Genomic DNA, 24644 nt, shown 5'->3' on the forward strand with positions numbered 1-24644 from the left:
AGGATCTGGTACTTATCTGCCGACTCTGCTTCCTATGATTACTCATTTATCTTCTCCGATGGGGCTTCCATTTATCAAGTTGGTGACAGAGCATATGGTGTATTTGGGGGGTTAAGAGTAAAGCTCTTGGAAGGTTAAAGTGTGAGGTATTATTAGCAACATTATAGACTACTGCACTGTCACTGGAAAGCTGGAGAGGTGATGTTCTGAGGCTTTTATTTTTTGTAATTTCCTCTTAATAGAAAATGGCCTGTGGTTATTAGCATGACAGTCAAGGTGGGTGACTTCAGTTTCAGTTCATCTCTAGATTTCATAACTGGAACTCTTGCTAATGTTTAAGCTGCGCTTATTGTGGCTTTTAGAGAGCTGTCACAGCTCTGACTCACTACTTTTTATTGTTCTCTTTAATCTCCTGACAGGAAGAAATTATGACTTTGATTTCGCACATATGATGTAACACTTCATTATCTCTGCTGTTCTCTTTTTGTATCCTGTTTATTTGTTTAACTCTGAAGTCCAGCTCCCTTCCCTCCTTCTGAGTCTATGTCTGTCCCTACTGGACTCAGAGTTTCATAAACACCTGGCATTTCCTTAGTGCAGTGTGATCCTTCCCTTTTCTTTCTTCCGTGGAATGCTTAATTTTTCTTTTTTTTTTCTTTTTTGACCTATAGATATAAAATGCACTTTAATAAATTTCTTTCTGGATTTATCTAATGTTTATTAGATCATTTAAGTGTTTTTTCTTTGTCAATTTTCAAAAACGTGCCTTGACTGAAATAGTATTTCTAATAAAATACAGTTGGAATTGCTATATTTTCATAGGGTTTTTTTGCTATTAGAAACAGGAAGCTGCGACCCAGAAATTAAGCGGCTGATTCACATTTGTCTGTGTCACGTTCTCCTTCTCTGTACTGCTTGCCTTCCATCCTGGAACAGGATGCATTACGCAGGCTGTATCTCCACAGTGAGATGTCAGCACAGTCCATTTAGAAAATTCAGCTCCTTTACAAAGAGATAATGTAATCTCTGGCCTCTGATTTAAACTCATGGAATTTTCTCCACTCTAAGAGTGATAAGTAAAAACTGCTCCGCTAAATCAAAACCACGCTTGAACTGGGGTCGACTATCCATTTGCCTAATGTGAACAAGGATAATATATTTGGCATTATTAAATGTAGATCTTCAGTGAAGGGCAATTCATTTAACACGAGAAGAGTAGCGTGGAGAGGGACAAAGGACATTTAGGTATGAAGCAGCAGGTAAAGGTCAGGGACTCTGCTCTCCAATAATAGCGGCCTAATGGTAATTCCCTTGCAGATAATTTGCCTGTCAAATCTCTCATAGCTAAAGCATGGCATGTGTCTTCGAAGAGACTAGGCCTTCAAGAATATCTCTTTTCTGCAACAAACATAGAAGGAAGACTTATTTAAAAATAGTTCTGAGGCAATTGATTCGTTCTTTGAAAGAAAAAAAAAATGGAATTTATACATCACTAGCCCCTAGGTTAATCTGGTGTCTTATAGTAAATGTAAATATAAAATGCAAACTGCAATGGTAAGAATAAAATGGTAATAACTAGGAAAATATATATTTGCTGTTTCGTTAGGGAAGGAGTTTCTAAGCATCATAAGTGAGACATCATCGAGATATAAATCTATAGATTTGTCTATGTAAAATATAAAACTCTTTGATGTAAGGAACACACATTTTAGAGACATAAAACATAATAAGTTACTTATGCATAGCATTAAAATGTTCACATCAATAATAGAGTTTAAAAGAGTTTGTGAAAATAATTTAAAAAATTTTTAATGTTTATTTTTGAGAGAGAGAGAAAGACAGAATGCAAGCAGGGGAGGGGGCAGAGAGAGAGGGAGACACAGAATGTGAAGCAGGCTCCAGGCTCCGAGCTGTCAGCACAGAGCCCGATGCAGGGCTCGCACTCATGAACCGAAAGATCATGACCTGAGCCGAAGTTGGATGCTTAACCGACTGAGCCAACCAGGTGCCCCTGTGAAAATCATTTTTAATGAATACTTCAATGTAAACTAAGCAAATGGTGGAGCCTGGGTGGCTCAGTCCGTTGAACATCCGACTTCGGCTCAGGTGATGATCTCACAGTTTGTGAGTTCGAGCCCCACGTTGGGCTCTCTGATTTCAGCCAGAGTTGGCTTGAATCCTCTGTCCCTCTCTCTTTCTCTGCCCCTCCCCCCACTCATGCTCGCTCACTCTCTCTCTCTCTCAAAAGTAAATAAAAACATTAGAAATAAATAAAAATAAATAAGTTAACTAAACAAATGATGGGTACAGCACTTCAAATACAATGGAAGCTGACAACTATGAAGTATGAGAAGGCAAATTCATATACGGTGATTTTGACAAGAAATTAGCAATATACAGTTGCTCATCAAAAGCCATAAAGATAACTTTTCACTCAGTTATTTTACCTCAAAAGATATGTCCTAAGAAAACAGAAGAGCAGAGGAAGATTTAGATATCAGGAAGTTGACTACTATTTTTTTCAAAGAGGAAACACGTGCTATTTAAATAACTTGGAATAATCATGGAAGACTGTGGTGTCAGGGTGGCAGGCGTAAGGCTAGGAAAAAACATGGTATTCAAATTGAGTGATAAGGAAAGCTGCTCAAAGTGTAATGGCTAGTGGAAAAAAAATTGGAATAGACATCATTAGAGGCCTCATAATTCTCTATGTGTCACTATATTTTCCAAACCATTTATATTGCTTTTATAATAGAAAGAACAACAATAAAACAAAGACCTACGCAGGGAAAAATACAAATACTTGAAGATGTTTTTAAAATATTTTTTAAACACACACACACACACACACACACACACACACACACACACACACAAAGAAAATACTCCCACAAATGGCATAAGGTATTACCTCTTCTAGTCATTCAGACCCCAAAAGTTCAACAGAAGCTCAGGGACTGCCGATTAACTTGCTACTTACAGCATAAACATCATCAATTTCAAGAACAGCTTTATAAGGAAGTCAGCAGATAACTGACTCATGACCTCCCCAACAGCACCCAACTGTGAAACAGCTCAGTAAGGAAATGTTCTCCTCCTGGCAGAGAATAAGCTGGTGACAGGCTCTGTGCCACAGGAGATTCTAGTCCCTCCCGCAGGCTTTTTTTCAGTGGGGAAAGATTCCAAACTGTGACCTTCTTGGTAAGGAGCAGAAGACAGCCTGCTGGGAAAAATGCTTCAAGTCTAGTCTGGATTTTGCCCCTTTCCTCAGCTCAGGAGGCAGGACTGCATATCCTGGACAATGTGTAACTACCTACTTACAAAGGTAGATGAAAATAGCAGTTGAAATATTACAGCTAGCATACTTTTAAGTAAAATACACTATTCCTGCCCCATTAAAATTCATGGAGCATGGTACCACCATGACCATATGATATACTGTTAAAAGGTACATTAAAGGAATGCGTTGCCTCTTCAGGAATATGAAAGATGCGAATGGAAACATGAATAGGCAAATGTATATATCTAGAACTAGGAGACTACCCCCCCCCCAAGCAGAGTACCATAGTCTTTTAAAAGTCAGATTAAATTTGCCATGGAAGAAGCATCACATTTAAAGAATTACTTTTAACTGGTGAGAAATTATCAAACTTTATTAGCTATAAAATTAAAACTGCTGGTTTGGGACATTTAAGAGTAAAATATTACAATGTAACTAAAAATGTGCATGTTAAAATTCAGATTCAATATTTCTTCGATAAAAAGTTAATGCTTTATGTTTCAAAGTTTTATAATCACTTCCATGTCAGATAATACTTTAATATATATTGGAAAAAATGGGGCCCTTAAAATAAACATGTATTATAAATACGGATATGCTGTAATCTTAGAATATACGTATGTCAGTAATGATGAAGAATCCAAGTTTTATTGGAGAAATCAGACATGACAATCACTGGAGTATTCCCTTGGTATTAAGCATGTAGAGTCAACATTTTAATAAAAACATTTGTTCTTGAAGATTTCAGATGAAGAGAAAGATATTAACACCTTAATGTAATGGTAGAACATATCTTTCCATCAATTTCTTATGATCAACTTGGTCCTTCTACTGCAAGGTTTCTCAGCCTCAGCACTACTGAGATTTGGGGCCAGAAAACTCTTTCTTGTGAGGGATTCTGAACTGAACAATGTTTAACATCATCCCGGACCTCTACCCACAAGAGATACCAAAAGCACCCTCGACCCACCGTCCATCCAGCTGTGACAACTAAGAACGTCTCTGGATATCGCCAGATGTGAACACTAGCAGCAAATTCGCCTGCAGTTGAGAACCACTATTCTCTACTAATGTCTGACCGATTACATGTATTATTTTAAATGTTTATAGACTTATCAAGGAGGCTGGTATTTTAGAGCATTTGCTCTGCCTATTTATATGACAGAGAAATTGAGTGTTAGGAAAACTTCTCAACCTGCTCATAAATCCTCAGCAGTCAAGCTGAAACCATGACCAGTGCTATTTCCTATTTCACACATCTTCCTGATAGAGAGTATCTGCAATTTTTTTTAAGTTATGTAAACTTGAGAGAGAGAAGGGGCAGAGAGAGAGGGAGAGAAAGAATCATAAGCAGAAGGCTCTGCACCACCAGTGCAGAGCCCAGTGTGGGGCTGGAACTCACAAAGTGTGAGATCATTATCTGAGCCTAAACCAAGAGTCTGACACTTAACTGACTGGGCCACCCAAGTGCCCCGCGTATCTGTAATTTTATAAGTGTATTTTACACTTGTGAGTAATCCGCTGCTTTGAAATTCACATTCTCATCTGTATTTTCTCATTTTACTTTCATAGTAACTTTTGAATTTATTTCGTTCACTTTAGAAAATCCTGGCGCATACAGGCTCAATGATATTACCAAACACAGGACTGAGATTCAATCAAATATCGAATTCTGAATCCTGAATTCATTCCATTACTCGTTACAATATCCTTGGTTTACTATTGGGAATATTAGAACTCTATACTGAGTGTCACTGGTTTCTCTTAGGCACTGAAAGAGGAAAATAAAAACTTTGCCATTTACCCTTTGTTTCATGGCACTAAATAATAATACAGGATTTCTCAGACTACCCAAAGTCATCTCACTAAGTTCAGCAACGTATATAATTTATCTACCTCACAAAATTTCTGTTATATGTTTCAATCATATGTATGTCTTAGACTCAAACAGAAAAAGTCAAAAGATAAAGAGAACACCCATACTGCTTTTCCTTTTCCTAATTTAATTTTAACACATCCAGAGTGAAGGGGTACATGTCCAGATAGTTATCCAACTTGTTCACCTGATATGAAAAAGATAGGTATTTCTTTCTGTATCCATATTCAACCTGTTTCACTTTGTGATCTAAGTTAAACACAAAATGATCTAAGTTAAACACAATAGTTAAACCACTATTATGACCTAAGTGTAAACACAGTCAAAATTTACTCCTTATCCTACCGTAGGGGGAAAATATGTGTTCTTGTTTTTGACCAGGGAATTGCTCTAAAATAGAGACAATCTATGAGAATCAAAATTTGAAAAAAATTATGTAAATTTCTTATAAAAATTCAATCTATTTTAAATATATTTTATTAATGTGTCTGTATTAAGTTGTCCTATTATTTTTTTAAGTTTATTAATGCAAGCAGGGGAGGGGCTGAAAGAGAATCCCAAGCAGGCTCTGCACTGTCAGCCCAGAGCCCAACACTAAGGAGCTCGAACTAATGAACCATGAGATCATGACCTGAGCCGAAATCAAGAGTTGGATGCTTAACCAACTGAGTCACCCAGGTGCTCGCTCCTAAGTTGTCCTATTCATATCAAAAGCATTGTTATCTTCCATGTTAGTGAGTATAAATTAGTATTTTCCTCTTTACCCCAAATAGTAAGGAGAGCACCATACAGCACTAAACATTGAACATTTCTCACACCAAAACTTGATTTAACTTTTACACTATTTCCCTCGAGATGAGCATTCTTTGAAGACTATAACTTACCTCCTCTCGATGCTCATCTCCTGACCGCTGGATATACCACTTAATAGATGCTTGTTGGGATTTAGGTATACATTCCAGAAAGGTTGAATTAAATTCAATGCCAAAAATCACCTTTTCATCAGCAGTTTCGTGACTAATGCCTGGAAAGCAAACATGGAATAGGAGATTAACCTTGACCTGATTTTAAAAGCAATGGGAAAATAGACTGATTTAGAACAGATGCTATGAGGAAAAGATTCATACACATTATTAAAGAGAGAGGAAATTCATGTTATAATATTGTTACCGAAGAGTCAAATATTATCTAATAGATTGATTTTTAAAACTCTATCCCTGCATTACAATTTTTATCCTTTCATCAATATATTAACTATTTGCAACCAATTTTTTAAAGTAAGAACTCATAAGATCTAACTCTAACCACTGAGTCTTTTTATTCGAGCTGAACTGAATACAACTTTAGTGTCTTTTAATGATTCACCCCTTCTAACTTGTATAAAATATAACCCATTTTGTAGATAGTTCCAGAGGAGCAATTTACTTCATCTTTAAAGAGCAATTCTATCACGATTTGATCCACAGAGCTGACCACATAACATTAAGAAATTTTAATGTCAAAAAAGTAAGTACAGTGGAGTGTACTTGATAAAATTCTGTACTGATGATATTGAGCTAGATGCTCTAATACTCAGAATCTGGACTTACACATATTATCTACCAAAAAATGTTCTCTTTTATTCAAAGAGGGATTCTTAAGCCCAACATGCATTTGCTATAAGATAGTTAATGGGCTGCTAAGGGAGCATTGTCTCAGACACCCTATTCTCGTAAATCAACTGCACCATCTGAAATACATTCCATCCAGAGTAGCCAAAGGCTGTGTCCCATGTGTGATCTAAGATCTATAGCTCAAATTTGATCAAATAAAAAATGACAGCTGCTCAGCCTGGCCCAAACATGCACTTTTTCATCATATATTCAGATGTCTCAATTCTGCAGATGGGCCTACTTAGCATTTTAGGCATAAACCAAGAGTAAGGCTTAAGGGACCTCTGTGAATCCTACATGTAAGCACACAAAATTATCAGCAAATGGCATGAATGCACATATATCCAATAGTTGGGCTTGCCTTTGAAGAAACTTCTTTTGAACTTGTTTGTGTTTTACCAGCAATGATTAAGTCAGGCGTGCTGACACCATCATGAATTAACCTCATCTAACCTTCAAAATGTGTGGATTCCATTTGAAACTTGTAATATATCCACCATCCCTGCCAATTCAACAGAGTATATCTGTGATTTTCACAGTTAATAAATTCCTAATGCACAGAAAGATCCCCAGTGCCAATCATGGAAGAGAAAGGCATGTATCATTTCAAAGTAACAGATGCCATTTTCCTGAGCAAAAGGAGTTCAGGAACAGAGCAGGGAGGTTTCAGGCTGATTGTTAGGTGATGAGGCAAGAGTGGGGGAGAAACTCAATTAGACTGATTCGGCCAAAGAATCGGTCAAGTTAGTAAAAGATACATTAGTGAAAATGAAATAGTTGATCGTATGAAATACTTTTTCAAGTCAGGAAAAACAGTGACTCTTTGACACGAAGTCATCACTATGTCTGTTTGACAGGAAATGAATTTATTGTTAGCAATAATCTTTGTTTCATTTTTGAGTTTTAAATTTCCTACTTTTAGCAATCTTATTTACAACTGCATCAAAAAGAATGAGTACCTAGGAATAACTTTAATAACTTTAATAACTTTACAGAATTTAACTACGGACATGAAACACCCACACATTGCAAACTATAAGGCATTAATGACAGAAATTGAATAAGGCACAAGTAAATGGAAAGATACTTCATGCTCATGGATTAAAAGAATTAATATTGACAAAAATGTCCATACTACTAAAAGCAACTTTTGGATTCAATGCAATCCCTATTAAAATACCAATCACATTTTTCATGGAGAAAGAAATAATTCTAAAAATTTGTACAGAACCATAAAAGACTCTGAAGAGCCAAAGCCAGCTTTAAGAAAAAAAGAACAAAGCTGGAGGCTTTGTGGGTGCTGCTCTGATGGGATCCCTTACGCTCCCTGGTTTTAAACCATAGTAACAAAACTATAGTAATTAAAACAGTATGGTACTGGCATAAAAACAGACACAGATCAGTGGAACAGAACAGAGAGCCCAGAAATAAACCCACACATAGATAGTCAATTATTTTTGCAATAAAAGAGCCCAGAATATACAACAGGAAAAGGACAGTCTTTTAAACAAATGGTGTTAGGAAAACTGGACAGTCACATGCAAAAAAAAAAAAAAAAAAAAAAGGAAAAAGAAAAAAGAAAAAGGACCACTACCTTATACCATACATAAAAATTAACCCCGAATGGATGGAAGTGTTAAATGTAAGACTTGAAACCATAAAACCCCTAGAAGAAAACTCAGGCAGTAAGCTCCTTGATGTATTTTATTGATGATTCTTTTAATTTGATGCCAGAACACAAACAACACAAGCAAAAATAAATAAGAAGGACGACATCAAACTAAAAGCTTCTGCACAGCAAAGACCATCGTCAACAAAATGAAATGTCTTCCTACCAAATGGGAGAAAATGTTTGCAAATAATATATCTGATAAGGCCTTAATATCAAAAATGTATAAACAACTCATACAACTCAATAGCAAAAGCCCCCAAATAATCCAATTGCAAATGAGCAGAGAAACTGAACTTTTTTTTTTTTTTTTTCAAAGAGAACATAACAGATGGCCAGCAGGTACATGAAAAGATGCTCAGCATCACTGATCATCAGGGAAATGCAAATCAAAACCACAATGAGCTATCGTCTCATATCTGTCAGAATGGCTACGGTCTGAAAGATAAGAAATAACAAGTGTTGGCAAGGATGTGGAGAAAGGGAAACACTTGTGCACTGTTGATGGGAATGTAAATTAGCGCCAGGGAAAACAGTACAGAGGTTCCTCAAATAATTATAAATGTAACTAATATAGGATCTAGAGAGTCCACTTCTGGGTATCTACCTGAAACAAAACAATACAAAACAAAACAAAACAAAACAAGACTCTAACTTGCAAAGATATATTCCACCACCCCCCGCCCTGCCCACATTTACTGCAGCATATTTTGTAACTATGGTGACGGATGCAACTTAAACCTATTGTGATTGTTTCACAATGTATGCAAGTATTGAATCGTTGTTGTGTACTTGAAACTAATGTTGTGTACTTGAAACTAATAATGTTACCTGTCAATTATAACTTAATAAATTCCTTAAGATTGCAAATACATAGTTTTTAAATACCCTGATTATCTCTACTTTAATGCCCACAGTTGATTTTCTGAGTTGATTTTCTGTTTCTGGCTTTCCAAATAGGTGTCAAATACTCATATATATATGTGTGTGTGTGTGTGTGTGCATATATATATATATATATATATATATATATATATATATATTTAAATGACTGTTCCCGGAAACATAAGATAACTTCTTATAGTCTACAGGGTAAACATAAACTCCATAGAATTCCATAGGAGCTGTCACAAACCTAGCCCAACCTCTGTGAGGTCTTTCTGATTGTAATTATTGTGACTTCATCTACGGTAAAATTTGCCTTGGCTCTTTTAGCAAAGCTCAGATGCTATCCAGCTAAATATCCTCTCCTTTACCCATGCATTACGCAAACATTCTTTTGTGCCTAGGATACAATTTACATCCCAGTGACAGGGACAAGGTCATCAAGTGAATAAATTAAAGAACATAGTATTTGGCAGTGTTATGCGCTACAAATAAAAAAGCAGATCAGGGAATCAGAGGTAGAACACGGAGAAAGTATCTCAGGATGGTCAGAAAAGGTGTCTCTGAGACAATAACATTTAATTAATTTTTTTACACTTATTTATTTTTTAGAGAGAGACAGAGAGAGAGAGAGACAGAGAGAGAGAGAGAGACAGAGCAAGCACAAGAGTGGCAGAGAGAGGCATAGAATCTGAATCAAGCTCCAGACTCCTAGTTGTCAGCACAGAGCCCGATGTGGGGCTCGAACCCACAAACCTCGAGATCACGACCTGAGCCGAAGTCAGACGCTTAACCAACTGAGCCACCCAGGTGCCCTGAGACAATATTTTAAGCATAAAATTAAATGGTGTGGGGGCACCTGGGCAGCTCAGTCGGTTAAAAGTCTGACTTCGGCTCAGGTCATGATCTCACGGTTTGTGGGTTCGAGCCCCGCATTGGGCTCTGTGCTGACAGTTCAGAGCCTGGAGCCTGCTTCAGATTCTGTGTCTCCCTCTCTCTCTGCCCCTCCTCTGCTCACACTCCATTTCTCTCTCAAAAATAAATAATCATTAAAAAAATAAAAAAAAATTAAATGGTGTGACACCTGAATATAAGAGTTCTTTAGGTAGGTACGGAGGAAATAAATACAAACCTAGCTGAGGCAGGAACAAGACTGGGGCTTTTGAAAAAGAGAAACCAGTGAGTGAGCCATGCAACAGTGAAACGAGAGGATCCAAGCAAGTATCAGAAACTAGATCAAGCAGACTCTAGAGGCCATGGTAAACGCTATGGGTTTTTCACTAATTGTTCTAAGAAGCTAGTGAAAGATTTTGAGTAAGAGAAGCTGTTATCTGACTGTAGTTTCTGAAAGGTTACTCTGGCTACTAAGTGGGATGGAGACTGACCAGGGGAAAAAAACGGAAGCAGGAGGACCAGATAAACGGCTCCGGGACAGGTGTGGTGGCTTTGGGTAAGCGGGCACATCGGGAGGTGATGAAGAGTAGGAGCAGTGGTGGCCACAGAGCCAAAAGGACTTATTGTGAGGTTGGTACTAGGCTGTGGAAGAAAGAGAAAAAGAAAAAGATGATGCCTGCTTTTTTTTTGCTAAGCAGTTGGGTGAATGGAGGTGCTATTTATTAATATGGGCAAGTCTTCACTGCAGAACAACAAAGTTTAGGAAAAGACAGCACTAATTCTTTCTCATAGATCATTTGGGACGCTTATTAGGCATCTAAGATGAGCTCTTGGGTAGGCATACAAGTCGTCTGGCACACAAGACAGAGTTTAGAACCAGACTAAGAATCTGGGAGCAAATTGCCTCTGAGAGTATTGAAATTGATGGTGTTAGGCAGTGAACAGGCAAAGATTTTACGTTTAGATGGTGGGATGCAAAGGAGAGTTAAGAACACTCAGAAGGAGCAACCTGTAAAGTGAGAGGAAAATCATAAGGATGTGGGGGGAGGGGCATGAAGCCCAAGAATGCTGAGACACCATGTCTTTGGAAAAACCAAACCAAACCAAAACAAAACAAATCAAAAAACCCTGATTTGTAGTGCTTGTTCTTTTTTGTGTAAAAACTCCCACTCTGGCTGAACCAAGCTACTAAGAGTTTAAAACCAGCTTATGCAATTCCTAAATAATAAGCCATCAGCTCTCATGGGACCATTAAGAACTGGCCCTAGCACATCACTGCACGGAAGTCAAATGAAGAATGTGTTTCAAGAAGGAGGGAGTTAGACATTAAGTAGAAATGACAACTGAAAATTGGCCATTGGACTTGGCAAGGAAGGAACTGCTGGAGACCTTGACAAAAAAATGGATTGGGGCAGTGATGGTGATGATTGGCAGAGACTGTGTGTGGTTGGTCACAGCAGGAACAGGATATGGTGAGTCACTATCTCCCCCATCAGCAGGAACTGTGTTTTGAATCACTGTCTTTACAACACTTATCGCTATCTGACATTGCATCTATTTTACTTCTTTTTAAGTTTACCGTCTGTTCCCTCCCCTGACACAACTTGAACAGAAGTTCCATGGATGCACAGACTGTTTTCTTTTTCATTCACGGGTATATCCTCAATACTTGTAACTGTTCTGGAAACATCTCGCGGGTGCGTATAAAACACCATGTAGGTTGCACATGGTAACGCCTGCTAAATAAAACACTGGACACAACAGGCAGTCACCCATGCAGTAGAACAAGGTCAAACATACTCTTCTGGACCAGAGCTTATTTTTCAGAAGAATGAAATTATAAATTATAAATAATTGTTTTGTGTTTAAATTACAAAGCTGCTGGGTCACTGGTTATAGACTATGAAATTTGGGTTGTTTATTGAACGTGGGGGTGGTTACTAACAATGTGATGAAGGGAAGGCAGTTTCCTTTCTCCAGTTGAGTGCGTGTATGCGTGTGCCTGAGCATGTGTGTGAGCATATATCCTCTGAAGGTAGAGCTTGAGAGTGGAAAGTAACCAAAGCTATGGAATATATTCTTATACATTTTTTTTTGGAATATACTCATGGATTTTGAGGGGAATTTTTCGTATAGGTATTTTGCAATATACTCTTATAGATTTTCTTTCCCTCTGTTATCAGACTCACTCCTTTTTATTCTCCACTTTGTCCCAGTCATACTCAGGCTCTCAAGATCTTCCATGAAATTTTCTCTGAACAAGACAGCTTCTGGTGATGTCTCTCTTTGCTAAACTCCCATATCACTAATTGTGCCTTATGACATCTCCCCAAAGAATTATAAGCTCTCGAAGGAGTTTCTTTGTCTCAACATGTACCCAGGACAATTATATGCACCTGGAAGTCACTTAATAAACATTTACTGATTGAATGAAAACATGAATTAATACACAAATTCACATAATGCATACTCTATCTAAAACTTTCTAACAAGTGCTACACTCTCATCAGACCTTTCTGGAAGGGTCTCTGAGTTTACTCTGAATGTCCATATGTTTTGGACTATATCCTATTTTATCTTTATTAGTAGTTTTCAAACTTTATGAGGATGGGTAAGGCAGTAAAAAATACAAAAAAAAAGGGATAGGAATTTTAAAAGACATATGATACAAATAATGATATAACAAAGGATTATTCACTTAGGCATGTAGACAGGGGGTTGATTGATAAAATCTCCTGTTGCTTTTCCAGAACATAAGCATTATATAAAATGAGAGCTTCCCATATAATAGATATTTTAAAACTAGGCTTAACATTTTAAATGGGAGAAAAGCATATTAAACTTATACTTACTGTCTTCTATGTCCCAGCACTGGGTGATCGGGTCTCCATACTTTACATCTTGGCGTCTGGCTCGCCTATGGAAAAAGGATTAAACTGTTTAGAACATTGAGCATGATATCTGGAACAGATAAAGTCGGCATTTAACACTAATAACAGTGGCAAGAGCAGAACTATGCTTGTCTTACTGCTCAACTCAAACGCAGGGCACTATTCTCATCTAACGTTAATCCAAATACTACTAGCAACAGAGTCCTAACAGAATGCATCCTGTTTTGGAAATAAGATGATATGAATTTTATTGAACTCCTCTGACTTTTGACAAATTGTTCAAAAGAACAGGTTGACTATAAATATAGCCCAGGTTTCAGATACATCCAATGGGGGGGTGGGGGGCAAACCATCCTTATCCTCTTTTTTCAATCAGTCCCTGGGAAAGTAACAAGATGTGCAAGAGCTTTAGTTCGTGGGTAGGAAAGTAACCGCAAATCTAGAACTTGTTACCCTATGGAGATTCGCTATTACATAGATTTGATTAAGCAACAGGTTAAACACTGTCCTCTCAAATAGAAGTACCAGTTTGGTAGAGCATGAGTGGCTAATCCTATCTGCTGATATGCTGTTCACATTGTTTTTTCTGATAGTAGAGACAAGGATAATAATAAATAATGGTGTTGTGCATTATTGTCACATATTTTCCTTAAGAGAAAACAGTAGCTATTGCATAAGAAAAGAGAAAGCTGCTACCCTGAATTAAAGAAGTCTTAAACTCTTACAGTCTATTTTCATTTGTGTTGGCTATTTTATGTTGCCACTTCAGCAATCGTAAAAGTCACAGTAAAATCTGCAATATCTAGGGTGTTGCTTAAGGGCAGTACTGACCAGGTGACGAGCCTGTATGAGATTCATCTAGCACGTACATTTTTTTAGCTCCCGTGGACATTTATGTTAAGGTAAGGGAAACTATCGCAGAGGCATGTGTGCAAGATCAGAGATAGAGTCTTGGGAAATATAAGAAGAAAAATTATGATTGTGTAAGGTACATAAGGTCAAGAATGTTTTTAAATCGTGGCTTCTTAAGAAACAGGGTCAATTCATCAAACTGAAGGTCCATTACGAGCTAATGAGCACTCTTTGATTTTTAGTTTCTAGAAAAGAAAAATATTCCCCAAGGGCTCACTATGAGAAGTATATTCTTAGCCAAAAACTATAACACAATATTGGTGTTTTTTACTTTGAAATGGTAATAGCAGTATCTCCCCACCCACAGCGAATCCAGAAATTTCAGGGAATCTAAACTGTCTCCTAATTATAAGCCGTATCTGCTGTTGTACTATGCATTCAATCTGTGAATCCTCGAATTTGAAATTTGACACGTGAGTCAAATTTCAAGAAGAAACAAGTGTGTACGTACTAGTGGGACTAACATGCACTCACTTGTCATCATAGTTAATACAGACCTAAAGATTAAAAAAAAATACCATATACAAATTGCTGACCTTTTACCTAGAGGAAAAATATACCTTGAACAATACTGCAGAAAAAGGGTGTTACCATAATGCACATTTAACAATTTATGATCATAACATATTTAGCTAGCATCAGTCATCCTGATGACAATTCAGGTTGTTTCCAATAATTTTGCTACTGAAAACAGTGCTGAAATGGACATCCTTGGATGCTTTTGTGGTGCTTTTGCCCGTGTGTATAGAGGATATATTTCTAACTGGGTTTTGTTGGCTCAAAATAGCTTCATTTTTAAGAGCACATAAAGCAACGAACAGTAAACAGCAGGACAGCATTTTCATGTTTATGTACATCTGAGTGACAGAAGTTGACCAAGTTAGACTTATTACAATAAAAATAAAATTGTACCAAGTCACTGAGACGTGCTGTGGGTTGTTTATAACCTACGCTTTTACAAACACGTATATGTATGCATTATTTGCAAAACAGAAAGGGTAAACATAGACCATGTAAAAATAAGGGAAGAAGGGAGGAATGGAGGAAGGGCAAAGTAGTCGAGAAAAACCAACTTTTAATGGTATTTAACAGAGATGAAGGAAAAGCATGTAAACAATTTTTCAGAATTTTTTCAAGTTCCACATTTCGGCACTTCAGAACCCTCTATTTTATCCTCCTTCAACGTTTAGTTTTAGGCAAAATTTAATTTTAATATTCTTACCAGAGACCATGTTTTCTACAATTAAATCATCTTTAATTTAAACTAGAAGACAAGGTATTCCGGTGAGATAGTCGCTGGGTAGAAAAGAAGGCTTCACCTTCGCTCCATGTGCCTCTTACCGTTTTGAAGTGGGCGCATATCGAGAGCATGCATTTCCATCCCAGGCACAGTAAGGGTCTCTGGCCAGGCAACAGTCCGCACAAGCTTTCCCATAAGTGTCGCATCTGTTCAAGGAGAGCTGAACCAATCCATCCCGGGAACCGACGTACAATTGTTGCTACAAATCAGGCAAAACAAATGAATTAGAAGCATCTTTCAGACCAGTCTTAAGAACTTCCCTTTCCTGAATACCACATCACAGATCTAAATCTGTCTCCTCGGGTGCCCTTGTACAGAAAATAAGCAGTTGTACAGAAACATAACAAAGAGTAAGATGAGTCGATCCCTTCTACTCCTGGCAGCATGGCGGTTTGAAGATGTTGATACCGAAATGGACAGCATTCTAGAGAGCTAGGATAACCTTGGCAGTAATTTAAGAAGGTCAAAACCCAGCTGCTAGACTGAGGAATTAAGATGTCAAATTCTTTCTCAATGGTTGAAAATGCTCTTTGGTAGATTATATCAAGCACAGATGTGATGGGCAACACTAATGGTCTTCCGCTGCTGTGGCTTCTTGCGTGAGAGACGGCTGAAAAGAGATTTATGAAACTTTCTTGTGGTTTGAACCATTTCATTTGCTAATGAAATACCTCTTGATCCCTGAAGGAAAATGGGTTATAAGCTGGAGAGAAAATACTTGGTATCACTGTGAAGAAAGTATTAAGGAGGCTCGAAAGATGCCATATCACCAATGAAAGGCTGCAGGATACTAAACAACTCAGCAAATAAAGGTGCATTTTGGAAATATGTTCTGAAAACAATGCACTGATCTTTATGAGCATTCGCTGAGCGTACGTGGTGGAAGACGTAGGGAGAGGGATGATACGAATAACTAAGCCAGAGTCTGTGCCTTCAGTGAACTCATGGTCAACGACAGCGGGCCATATCAGACTTTACACAAAGGGGAAAAACCTGAGAAATAAATGTTGACATAAATAAATACACGTACTCAATCTACAGACATCTATCTTCTACCTGCCCTGCCTATTAAAATGTCAGTTAAGACCTCCTAGCTGCTAAATGCAATGCACCCAGTTCAGTATTTGCTTTACTTCAATTCTCCAAAGTGTTTAACACCAAGAATCATGCCTTCCTTGACCTTCAACTTTTTCTTGTTCTCTGTCTTTATTTCTGCCTAAGATTTCTGTCTCCTTTGAGGATTCCTTTCTTTGCATTAAATGTGAGGTGCCCCCTCTTTTCTATCCTCATTTCTTTGCCTTGTATTGTATAAAGCGCATTGTATAAAGCCTCGCATTGTATAAAGCGTCAGGTGCATCTTGAAAACAACGTCAAGGTTGACATACTGGATTGCCCTAAATCTAGCCCTGCTACCCTAGCTTTGTCACCCAGGACACAAAGCTGGGAGTTGTCTCTGAATCCCCTTTATCTCTTAGTCAGCCACCGTATCTTTTCCATTCTCTTACACAGAACTCTCTATCTCTTCCTCTCCCTCTCCACTGCCAACACTTTTGTCTGTCTTTATTGTTTCTTCCCTGGATTACTTATAAGTGTTCTAATATTTCCACTGGCTTCAGCCTCGTGTTCCGACAACCCCCACCTCTACCCCAGGACTCGATCCATCTTCCGCTCTGCCACACCAGACTGACCTTCCTAAAAGGAAAAGCTTATCACAACACATTCCTGCTGAAGATCTTTAAAGGTTTTCGTTGTCCTCAGATAAAACTGTTAAACTTCTTAGGAAGACATATAAGGATGTACCTAATCTTGCTCTGTTTTATGTCCCAGAATCATTTCTAGCCTCCTTGCCCCTTGCACACACATATGTCCTTTGCTCTAATTGTTCACAAACTTATTAGAATAAGCTATGATTTCTCACTGTTTACACCTTTCCAAATGTTCTCCTTTTTTCCTTGGCATAGGCTTCCTCTTCCCATCCCCTTTTTAATTTAACCAATTAACTGCAACATCCTTCATAGTTCAGGTTACATGTCTCTTCTTTTTTGTTAATGTATATTTACTTATTTTGAGGGGGGGAGGGGCAAAGAGAAAAGGAGAGAGAGAGAATTCCAAGCAGGCTCCACGCTGTGAGTGCAGAGCCTGATGCAGGGCTTGATCTCATGAACCTGTGAGAGCATGACCTGAGCCGAAACCAAGAGTCAGATGCTTAATCGACTGAGCCACACACACCCCACATGTCTGTTCTTTTCACTTCCTTCCTCTGCTCTACCTGGCTTCCTCTTAGACCAGTTCCTCCCCTGTGTTTTCCCTGTACAGGCTTCCATTATTGTTTTGCATTGGTAGTGTGTTCTTTCTATGTCTCCCAGCTCCACTGTGAGCTTCTAAGTGAAGGACTATGCCATTCATTCATTTCTATACCCTCCAAGGGTAGTAGTAGGCCTTTAAGAACTAAACATTCAGTGAAAAAAATTAATGGAAAAGATCAAATAAGAAATCTATTTAGATCTTTTCCCTAATAGTTTCTGTGTCATTACTAGCCACACAGATGAAGACAATGTTAGGGGGGAAAGGGGAAAATGGGTGATGGGCATTGAGGAGGACACTTGTTGGGATGAACAGTGGGTGTTGTATGTAAGCTATGAATCACGGGAATCTACCCCCAAAACCAAGAGCACACTGTATACACTTTATGTTAGCCAACTTGACAATAAATTATATTAAAAAAATTAAGCATATTATCCCATAATTTTTTTATCCTGGGGGTACATATACAAATGCTAATACAAGCCTGAACCTCTTGAATAAATTGGGATTTGGAGTATCATATTGAGAACTTACGATCTATTAAATATTATTATTGTCATTGTCATCAGATACCATTTACTTCACACTTACGATGTGCCAACTCTCTGTCTCAAATTTTGTGTGCAGCATCCTATTTATTAGGTGGTGTATTTTATTTCCCTAATTTCTCTGTTAAGGAAATTGATTCCCAGAGTCAGATACTAAGTGGAAGGCCGGCAGTTGACTCTTGGGCTCTTTGCCACCATCGTCCATAGTGTAATTTCTAGACTCCCTGATTAAAAACCATTTTTCGTGATTATGGTTAGTATTCTACATGAACTTCTTGTGGCCTTGACAGAGACACATCCTCATGAAACAAAGAAAGTGAGCTCAGTTTTCAAGAGTCAAGGGAAGGGGAATATCTATCATTCAAGTAATGATATTTGGTTCTACTTCTCCTAAGGCAAGCCTATAACTATGGCCTCTAATTGGTTATAAAAGAAACACACAATTTAAAGCTTTTTACATTATTTATAATTTAACTTCCAATATCAATAGAGTTTCCCTAAAATGAATTCAAGCAGCCTGTTGCTTTTGTGGCTAATTTTTACAGAAAAATTAGAAAGTACCTGCTTCAGAGACAACTCCATGTTCAAGATGATTGATGAGTGCTGAAAATAAAAATCAAATGTTAATAAAGATAATCATTAAGAGTCTTTTATAGCAGCCAATATGTTCTCTTGTCATGTACCAAAGATCACTGAAGAAAACTTCAAGGGTCTGTTATATAGGGGGGGAAAGGATCTTAACGTTTGCTCTTTCCTTCTAATTTTACCTTAATAGAAAGGATCAAAATAGTTCCTTTAAAGTATCTTATTACAGAAAAACTATCTAAATGTATGAGGAAACACTGTGCATTGGAAATCGCTCCCAGTTACCCACAAGGTTTCTCCTTCTAAATCTGCTTATCTTAACTGCTTCCATATAATTCAAACTAGTGTTGACAAGAACATCTCCATAATTATTTATTACCTAGTTCTGCTCTTACTTAGATCAGTAGTTGAAAAACTTGTTCAAGTAGCAGAGTTCTGAAAAGCTATAGTGTTCTTTGTGGATGAGCATATTCTTTATGGAACACGGCAAGCTACTGATGCACAAGATTCCGTGATATGAACTAGGACTTGCTTTACCTGTTGAAACTATGGCTTTATGCATGCAATATAAAATTAGAAACATGAACACAGAAGCTACCAAACTAAAAAGGATGGAATCTTTAAGAATTTTTCATCTACTTATCATCTATTTACTGTCCATTCGTTTCTCACCAGCCAGTATTTACAAACCGATAAACAGTAGCAGATACCAAAAATTTAAGAAAATACATGAAAAAAATGAAAGAAAAATGTTAAAATGAGAAGTGCTATCCCAAAACTTTTTTTTTTTAAATGAAGGACACAGGTTCATTATTTAATCTTCACAATGGAATCCAAATAATTCCTCTCGACCACTAACCACCATTAAGTAAAACTTATTTTAATGCACCTTATATATTGTGGGAGCTTCACATTTGGCTTCTGGGTTCACACTTAGATTTGACATCAGTTTTTCCCTCAGGAACCACCCAAGACTTTGTTTTTGGTAGATGCCAGATAGCAGATCTTGTTCTTGTTAACTCCTTGACCACTATTATCATCACAATGTAAACAGGATCCTGTGGAACTCAGCATGTTAATTACCTTGAGTTCCTCACAGTGGGGGTCTCTACTTGATTTTTTTTTTTTTAAGGCAATAGATGTTCACAGGGAAACAGCCCATTTTAATGAACTATCTCAACAAAAATGTTATAAAAGACACAACATATTTTTCAAGGCTCCTGTCAGAAATACACTTTTATTTCTAATGTTACTTTCAGAAAATAATTTTGAACTAAATGTCACTGAGCATCTACAGAGAATACCACAGCTCAAATGTATTGTTAAAAGTCAAAGACATTCCCCAAATCTAGAAAATTATTATTTTAGATCTAACTCTCTAGGGGGACGTAGCATACATCAAGGCTTTACTATCATGCAACCTTGTTTAAAAAAGATTCCTTACAGAAAAGCAGGGACATGTGATTTACACACTCTTCCAGTTTTCTCAAATTCAATGGAGGAAAAATTGAAAAGTCAACCGTTTAAAGTAGAAAAGCATCTGGGTAGTCAGAGACCCCAGACCCCAGGCTTTCATCCACTGTGGCGATTTGTCTGACCATATGCTTAGAGAATAAAGTAATGAGCGGCAATCCCAGGAGCCCTGATTTTAGTGGTATTCTACGGGGAAAGAGGAGTCCTGTTCTCAGTTGCTTGAAAAACTTTTTTCCGTTGCTTAAGGAAAAGGAAAATAAAGGAGCTAATTGCGCAGACTTCTCTAGGAAAAGTGACGATGTATCAAAACACACTGTCCTATATCAAGGACTACTAAGTTTCCCCATCTCTTCTAGAACTCTGGACTGTCTTACCTTGAATATCTGCAACTCTTCCAGTACTACTTCTTCCATATTCCACTTCTCCTTTGAAATGCTGACAACTTTTAGGACTGTTCCAATGTCTGAAAAAATACATGACCTATAATCCTGCTGTTTCTCCTTTAAGTATATGCCTAGCAACCTTCACAACTGTTCCCTCCTTTTTCTTTCAAAGCCTTGGAAAAGTCAGATTAAACAAGGCACACAAGAAGTGAAGCTTAATGGATATGATTCCCTCCTTCCGAAACATGATAGTTTTTAACTCATAAAACACATATTTATAAGGAAGACATTAAAAGACATGCACTCAAAGATCTTTCGAGCAAAAGGAGTATGTATGTCTCATTCAAATAATGGCTGAAATTATAACTAAAGTGGAATGATATTTTTGTAACTGAATTTAAAACGTTAAGATATATTAAAATATTTTTTTCTCTCTCTCTCAATGTAAGAAATATTTATTCAGTGCTTATCACATCTAAGTTACGGTGAAAGGTAAGATATATACATTGTTAAATAATGTTAACAAAGGGAAGAGAAACCACTGAAGCCATCTACATGGGGGGAATTTTAGCTCACTCACCAACATATTTTATTTACAGAAACTTTATTAATAGGCTGGAAACTGAAGTTTTGTTTAAAATTATTTTGGTTTAATTTAAAAGAGTAACCAAAATTTAAAAGACTATAAACCAAAAATTGACATTTAGTAAAGATGCCTTAAATACAGGATCTTCTATTGCAGTTTACAAGGTGACATGCTATTTATTACAGAAAGACAATCAAAATAACATTTTAGAAGGAGAAAAAAATCTCATTTGGAAATTAATTTATACAATATAGATGCTTTTAAGCTTCTGGCACTGTGGTTGAAGAATTTTAATATGGATAGTAATGATCCTATTTGCCCAAAATAGTCTGAAATATTTAATTCGGTTTTTAAAGGACTCTAGGATCTTTGAAAAAATATAAAATATACATTTTCCAAATGTCATAATTGAAAATCGATCCATCTATCTTAGTTACCTTATAATTTTCTCAGTAAAAGTTAGGTAGTACCACCTAGTGGCCGAATGGCATTTATGACAGCGAAGTGTTGACCTAGGAACACTTTGGGCGGACAGCGCAAATTCAGTAGCAAACTCCTTAGAATTAGTGACAGACTAATTAAAATAAAACCTTGGTTTGTGAGCATAAGTCATTCCAGAAACAGGCTTGTAATCCAAAGCACTCATATATCTAAGCAAATTTTAAGAACCATTGGCTCAGTTGTGATCACGCGGCATTTGGTATCAGGTACTAACTCGTATTGGGAGAAATCAGTTGTTTATCCAGTTAAAGTTTACTAGAAATGTTTGCTGTCTTGCAGAACACTCGCAGAACAAGTTACTCTCAATCCAAGGTTTTACTGTACTTACTTGGTCCGCTTCCCTAGTAATCTCTACAGTCTTGAGAACATTACTTACTTTCCTATGTCTTGTTTTTGCCATCTGCAGCATAATCAGGCTTGACAACAGGTATTCTGAAAACCCTCTAAGTCTGTCACATGCACGTTCCCTAATAAACTCTACTTTTTTTCAATGTATTTATTAAAAAATTTTTTTTAATGTTTATTTGTTTTTGAGAGACAGAGACAGAACGTGAGCAGGGGAGGGGCAGAAAGAGAAGGAGACACAGAATCTGAAGAAGTCTCCAGGCTCTGAGCCTTCTTCTTCTTTTTCTTTTTTTTTTTTTCTTTTTGCAAAAACAGTATGTTTTTTAAAAATAAAACTGTTCTGTAGTTCTGAAAACCTATTTCAATAAAAAAAATGTCCATTTCTTGAAAACACATTAATTTCTATTTCTTTACTCAATGCCTGATTCATTAAATCACATAACATTATCTAGGATGAAGTGCTTTTATCTCCATGATGCATGTTACCTTTACAGCCATTAGAATGCATGTATCATAAGATAATATTTTCTATTTCCTTTTTCTTTCTTTTTTTAAGACATACTAAATAAGCAATATTTTTTTTTCTGGAAAATAGTTTTTAATCATTTTTTAATGACTGAGTTGACAAAAAAATAAATAAAATAGTCTCTAATAATGAAAGTGATACTTAATCCACAAAATTCAAAGACAGGAAAAATAATCTCCAGGAAGTTTCTACTTAAAGATCTTTACAAAGTATTGCTTAATTTTTTGAAAAGCCATTTTAAGTCAACTCAGTCAATGATTCTCAAAATTGAGTGAAGGGATCTTTTGCGGGGCTGGGGGCGGGGGGCAGGGAATCAAATATCTCCTTAGAGAGAAAAAAATGTGAAGTCTGAAAATAAACATTGCTTAGCTGTACTTGTTTAATTTTAGTCCATAGTCATTCAACAAATATGTATTGAGCACCTAATCTAAGCAGGCATGTTATAGTCATAACATACAAATATATTTTGAAATCTCAAATACCACTAAAGGAGGCTGGGAGATATTTATAACTGTCAATTAAAAGCATGTGTTATGCAATGTTAAGAAATACTGACTAGATATCAGCTAATAATTACTCATTTTGATTTCAACCAATAATCTTTTTCAAGTCTTTGCTTCCTTTGTCTAATAGTGAAAAATTCCTTTGAAAGAAAGCATCATCTGGGTCTAGCATACCTGTTCCAAGGAACATTACATCGTATTGTCCATCTTCCGCAACAACGTGATCCACCACGATCTGGGTCAATCTGTAATCCACATTGATTCGCTTGAATGTTGGTCCTCCCGCAACTGGGTACACCGATTTAAACATCACAGGGTGCCGCTTTATGAAACTGATGACATCATCCGGAAAATCTCGGGTGGATTTAATCAGTGGATCATAGGTTTTGCTTGGACACTGAAAAGAAATGAGAAGAGAAGTAAAGACATTGTTCATACAGCCGAGGAACTTATATTTACTTATAATAAAGTTTTTAAGGCTTATTATTGACAATATGAAAGGAATGGTGAACAGGATCAATATGGAATCACATATGCTTGTCAATAAACATAGTTTACCTTGAATATATTTAAATCCAGTTTTCTCTCTCAAAGTTATTTTAATGATTACAGGGGAATATTATTCATCCAAAAAAAAAAAAAAAAAAGAATGGAATTTTGTCATTTGAGACAACAGGGATGCACCATGAGCACATTATGCTAAAATAAGTCAGACAGAGAAAGGCAAATACCATATGACCTCACTTATATGTGGAATCTTAAAAACAAAAACACCAAACTCACAGATACAAAGAACGGATCAGTGGTTGGTTGCCAGAGACAAGGAGTGGGAGGGTTGTCACAATGGGTGAAGGGGGTCAAAGGGTACAGATTTCCAGTTATAAAAAAAATTAAGTCACGGGAAATAGTGGGTAGCATGATGAGTATTGTTAATAACACTGTACTGTGTATTTGAAAGTTGCTAAGAGAATACATCTTTAAAGTTCTCATTACAAGGAAAATGATTTTGTAACTATGTATGGTGATGTATGTTAACTAGACTTACTGTATATTTTTCAAGATATTCAAACATCAAATCATCACTTTGCATACCTGAAACTAATATGTCAACTATACCTCAAAAATTTGTCTATATTTTAAGTCCTTTATCTCTGCCCAGTTGGGCTTCTGCTTTTGAAATACTCTTTTCAGCTGTACTGGCACAAGTGAAAATTTGTAATTTCAATCCCAAGACAATTGTCCTTTCTTCCAAAAATTCTGGCCTCAGAAAGCTGAATATAAAACCCCTATGCTAGATATTTCTGTTGCCTTTTGAACTGTTATCCTCCTGAATTAACTTCAGATCTCAAAAAGCAACTGTCTTTACTTGTTGGCAGGAGAAATGGCTAATGGTCACCAAAGGGAACCTAGCGAAACAGATTATCCTTGCGTATTCAACCTTCTCAAAGTTTCTCAAAAAAAATTGTAAATTATATCTAATTTTCTGTGTTTTCAAAAGTTTCCGCAGTGAATTTGTTTCCTATGAAGCTAC

At 36.8% G+C, this 24644-nt stretch overlaps 1 protein-coding gene across 3 annotated transcripts in view; it reads right to left on the minus strand.

Annotated features, from left to right (window-relative positions):
* The window catches only part of SEMA3D (semaphorin 3D), a 198111-nt gene that overhangs the window by 6061 nt on the left and 167406 nt on the right, over positions 1 to 24644 (minus strand). For all 3 annotated transcript variants that reach the window (XM_019443165.2, XM_019443166.2, XM_019443164.2), the window contains exons 12-17: positions 23288 to 23510; positions 20644 to 20732; positions 18773 to 18814; positions 15401 to 15558; positions 13109 to 13173; positions 6041 to 6180 (exon numbers count right to left, since the gene is read on the minus strand). In XM_019443165.2, coding sequence (XP_019298710.1) covers positions 6041 to 6180; positions 13109 to 13173; positions 15401 to 15558; positions 18773 to 18814; positions 20644 to 20732; positions 23288 to 23510 — 717 coding nt within the window. The remainder of the gene's footprint in view (positions 1 to 6040; positions 6181 to 13108; positions 13174 to 15400; positions 15559 to 18772; positions 18815 to 20643; positions 20733 to 23287; positions 23511 to 24644) is intronic.

This window comes from Panthera pardus, unplaced genomic scaffold (assembly GCF_024362965.1).
Source record: "Panthera pardus isolate Hobbes unplaced genomic scaffold, ASM2436296v1 HiC_scaffold_8, whole genome shotgun sequence".
Taxonomy (NCBI): domain Eukaryota; kingdom Metazoa; phylum Chordata; class Mammalia; order Carnivora; family Felidae; genus Panthera; species Panthera pardus.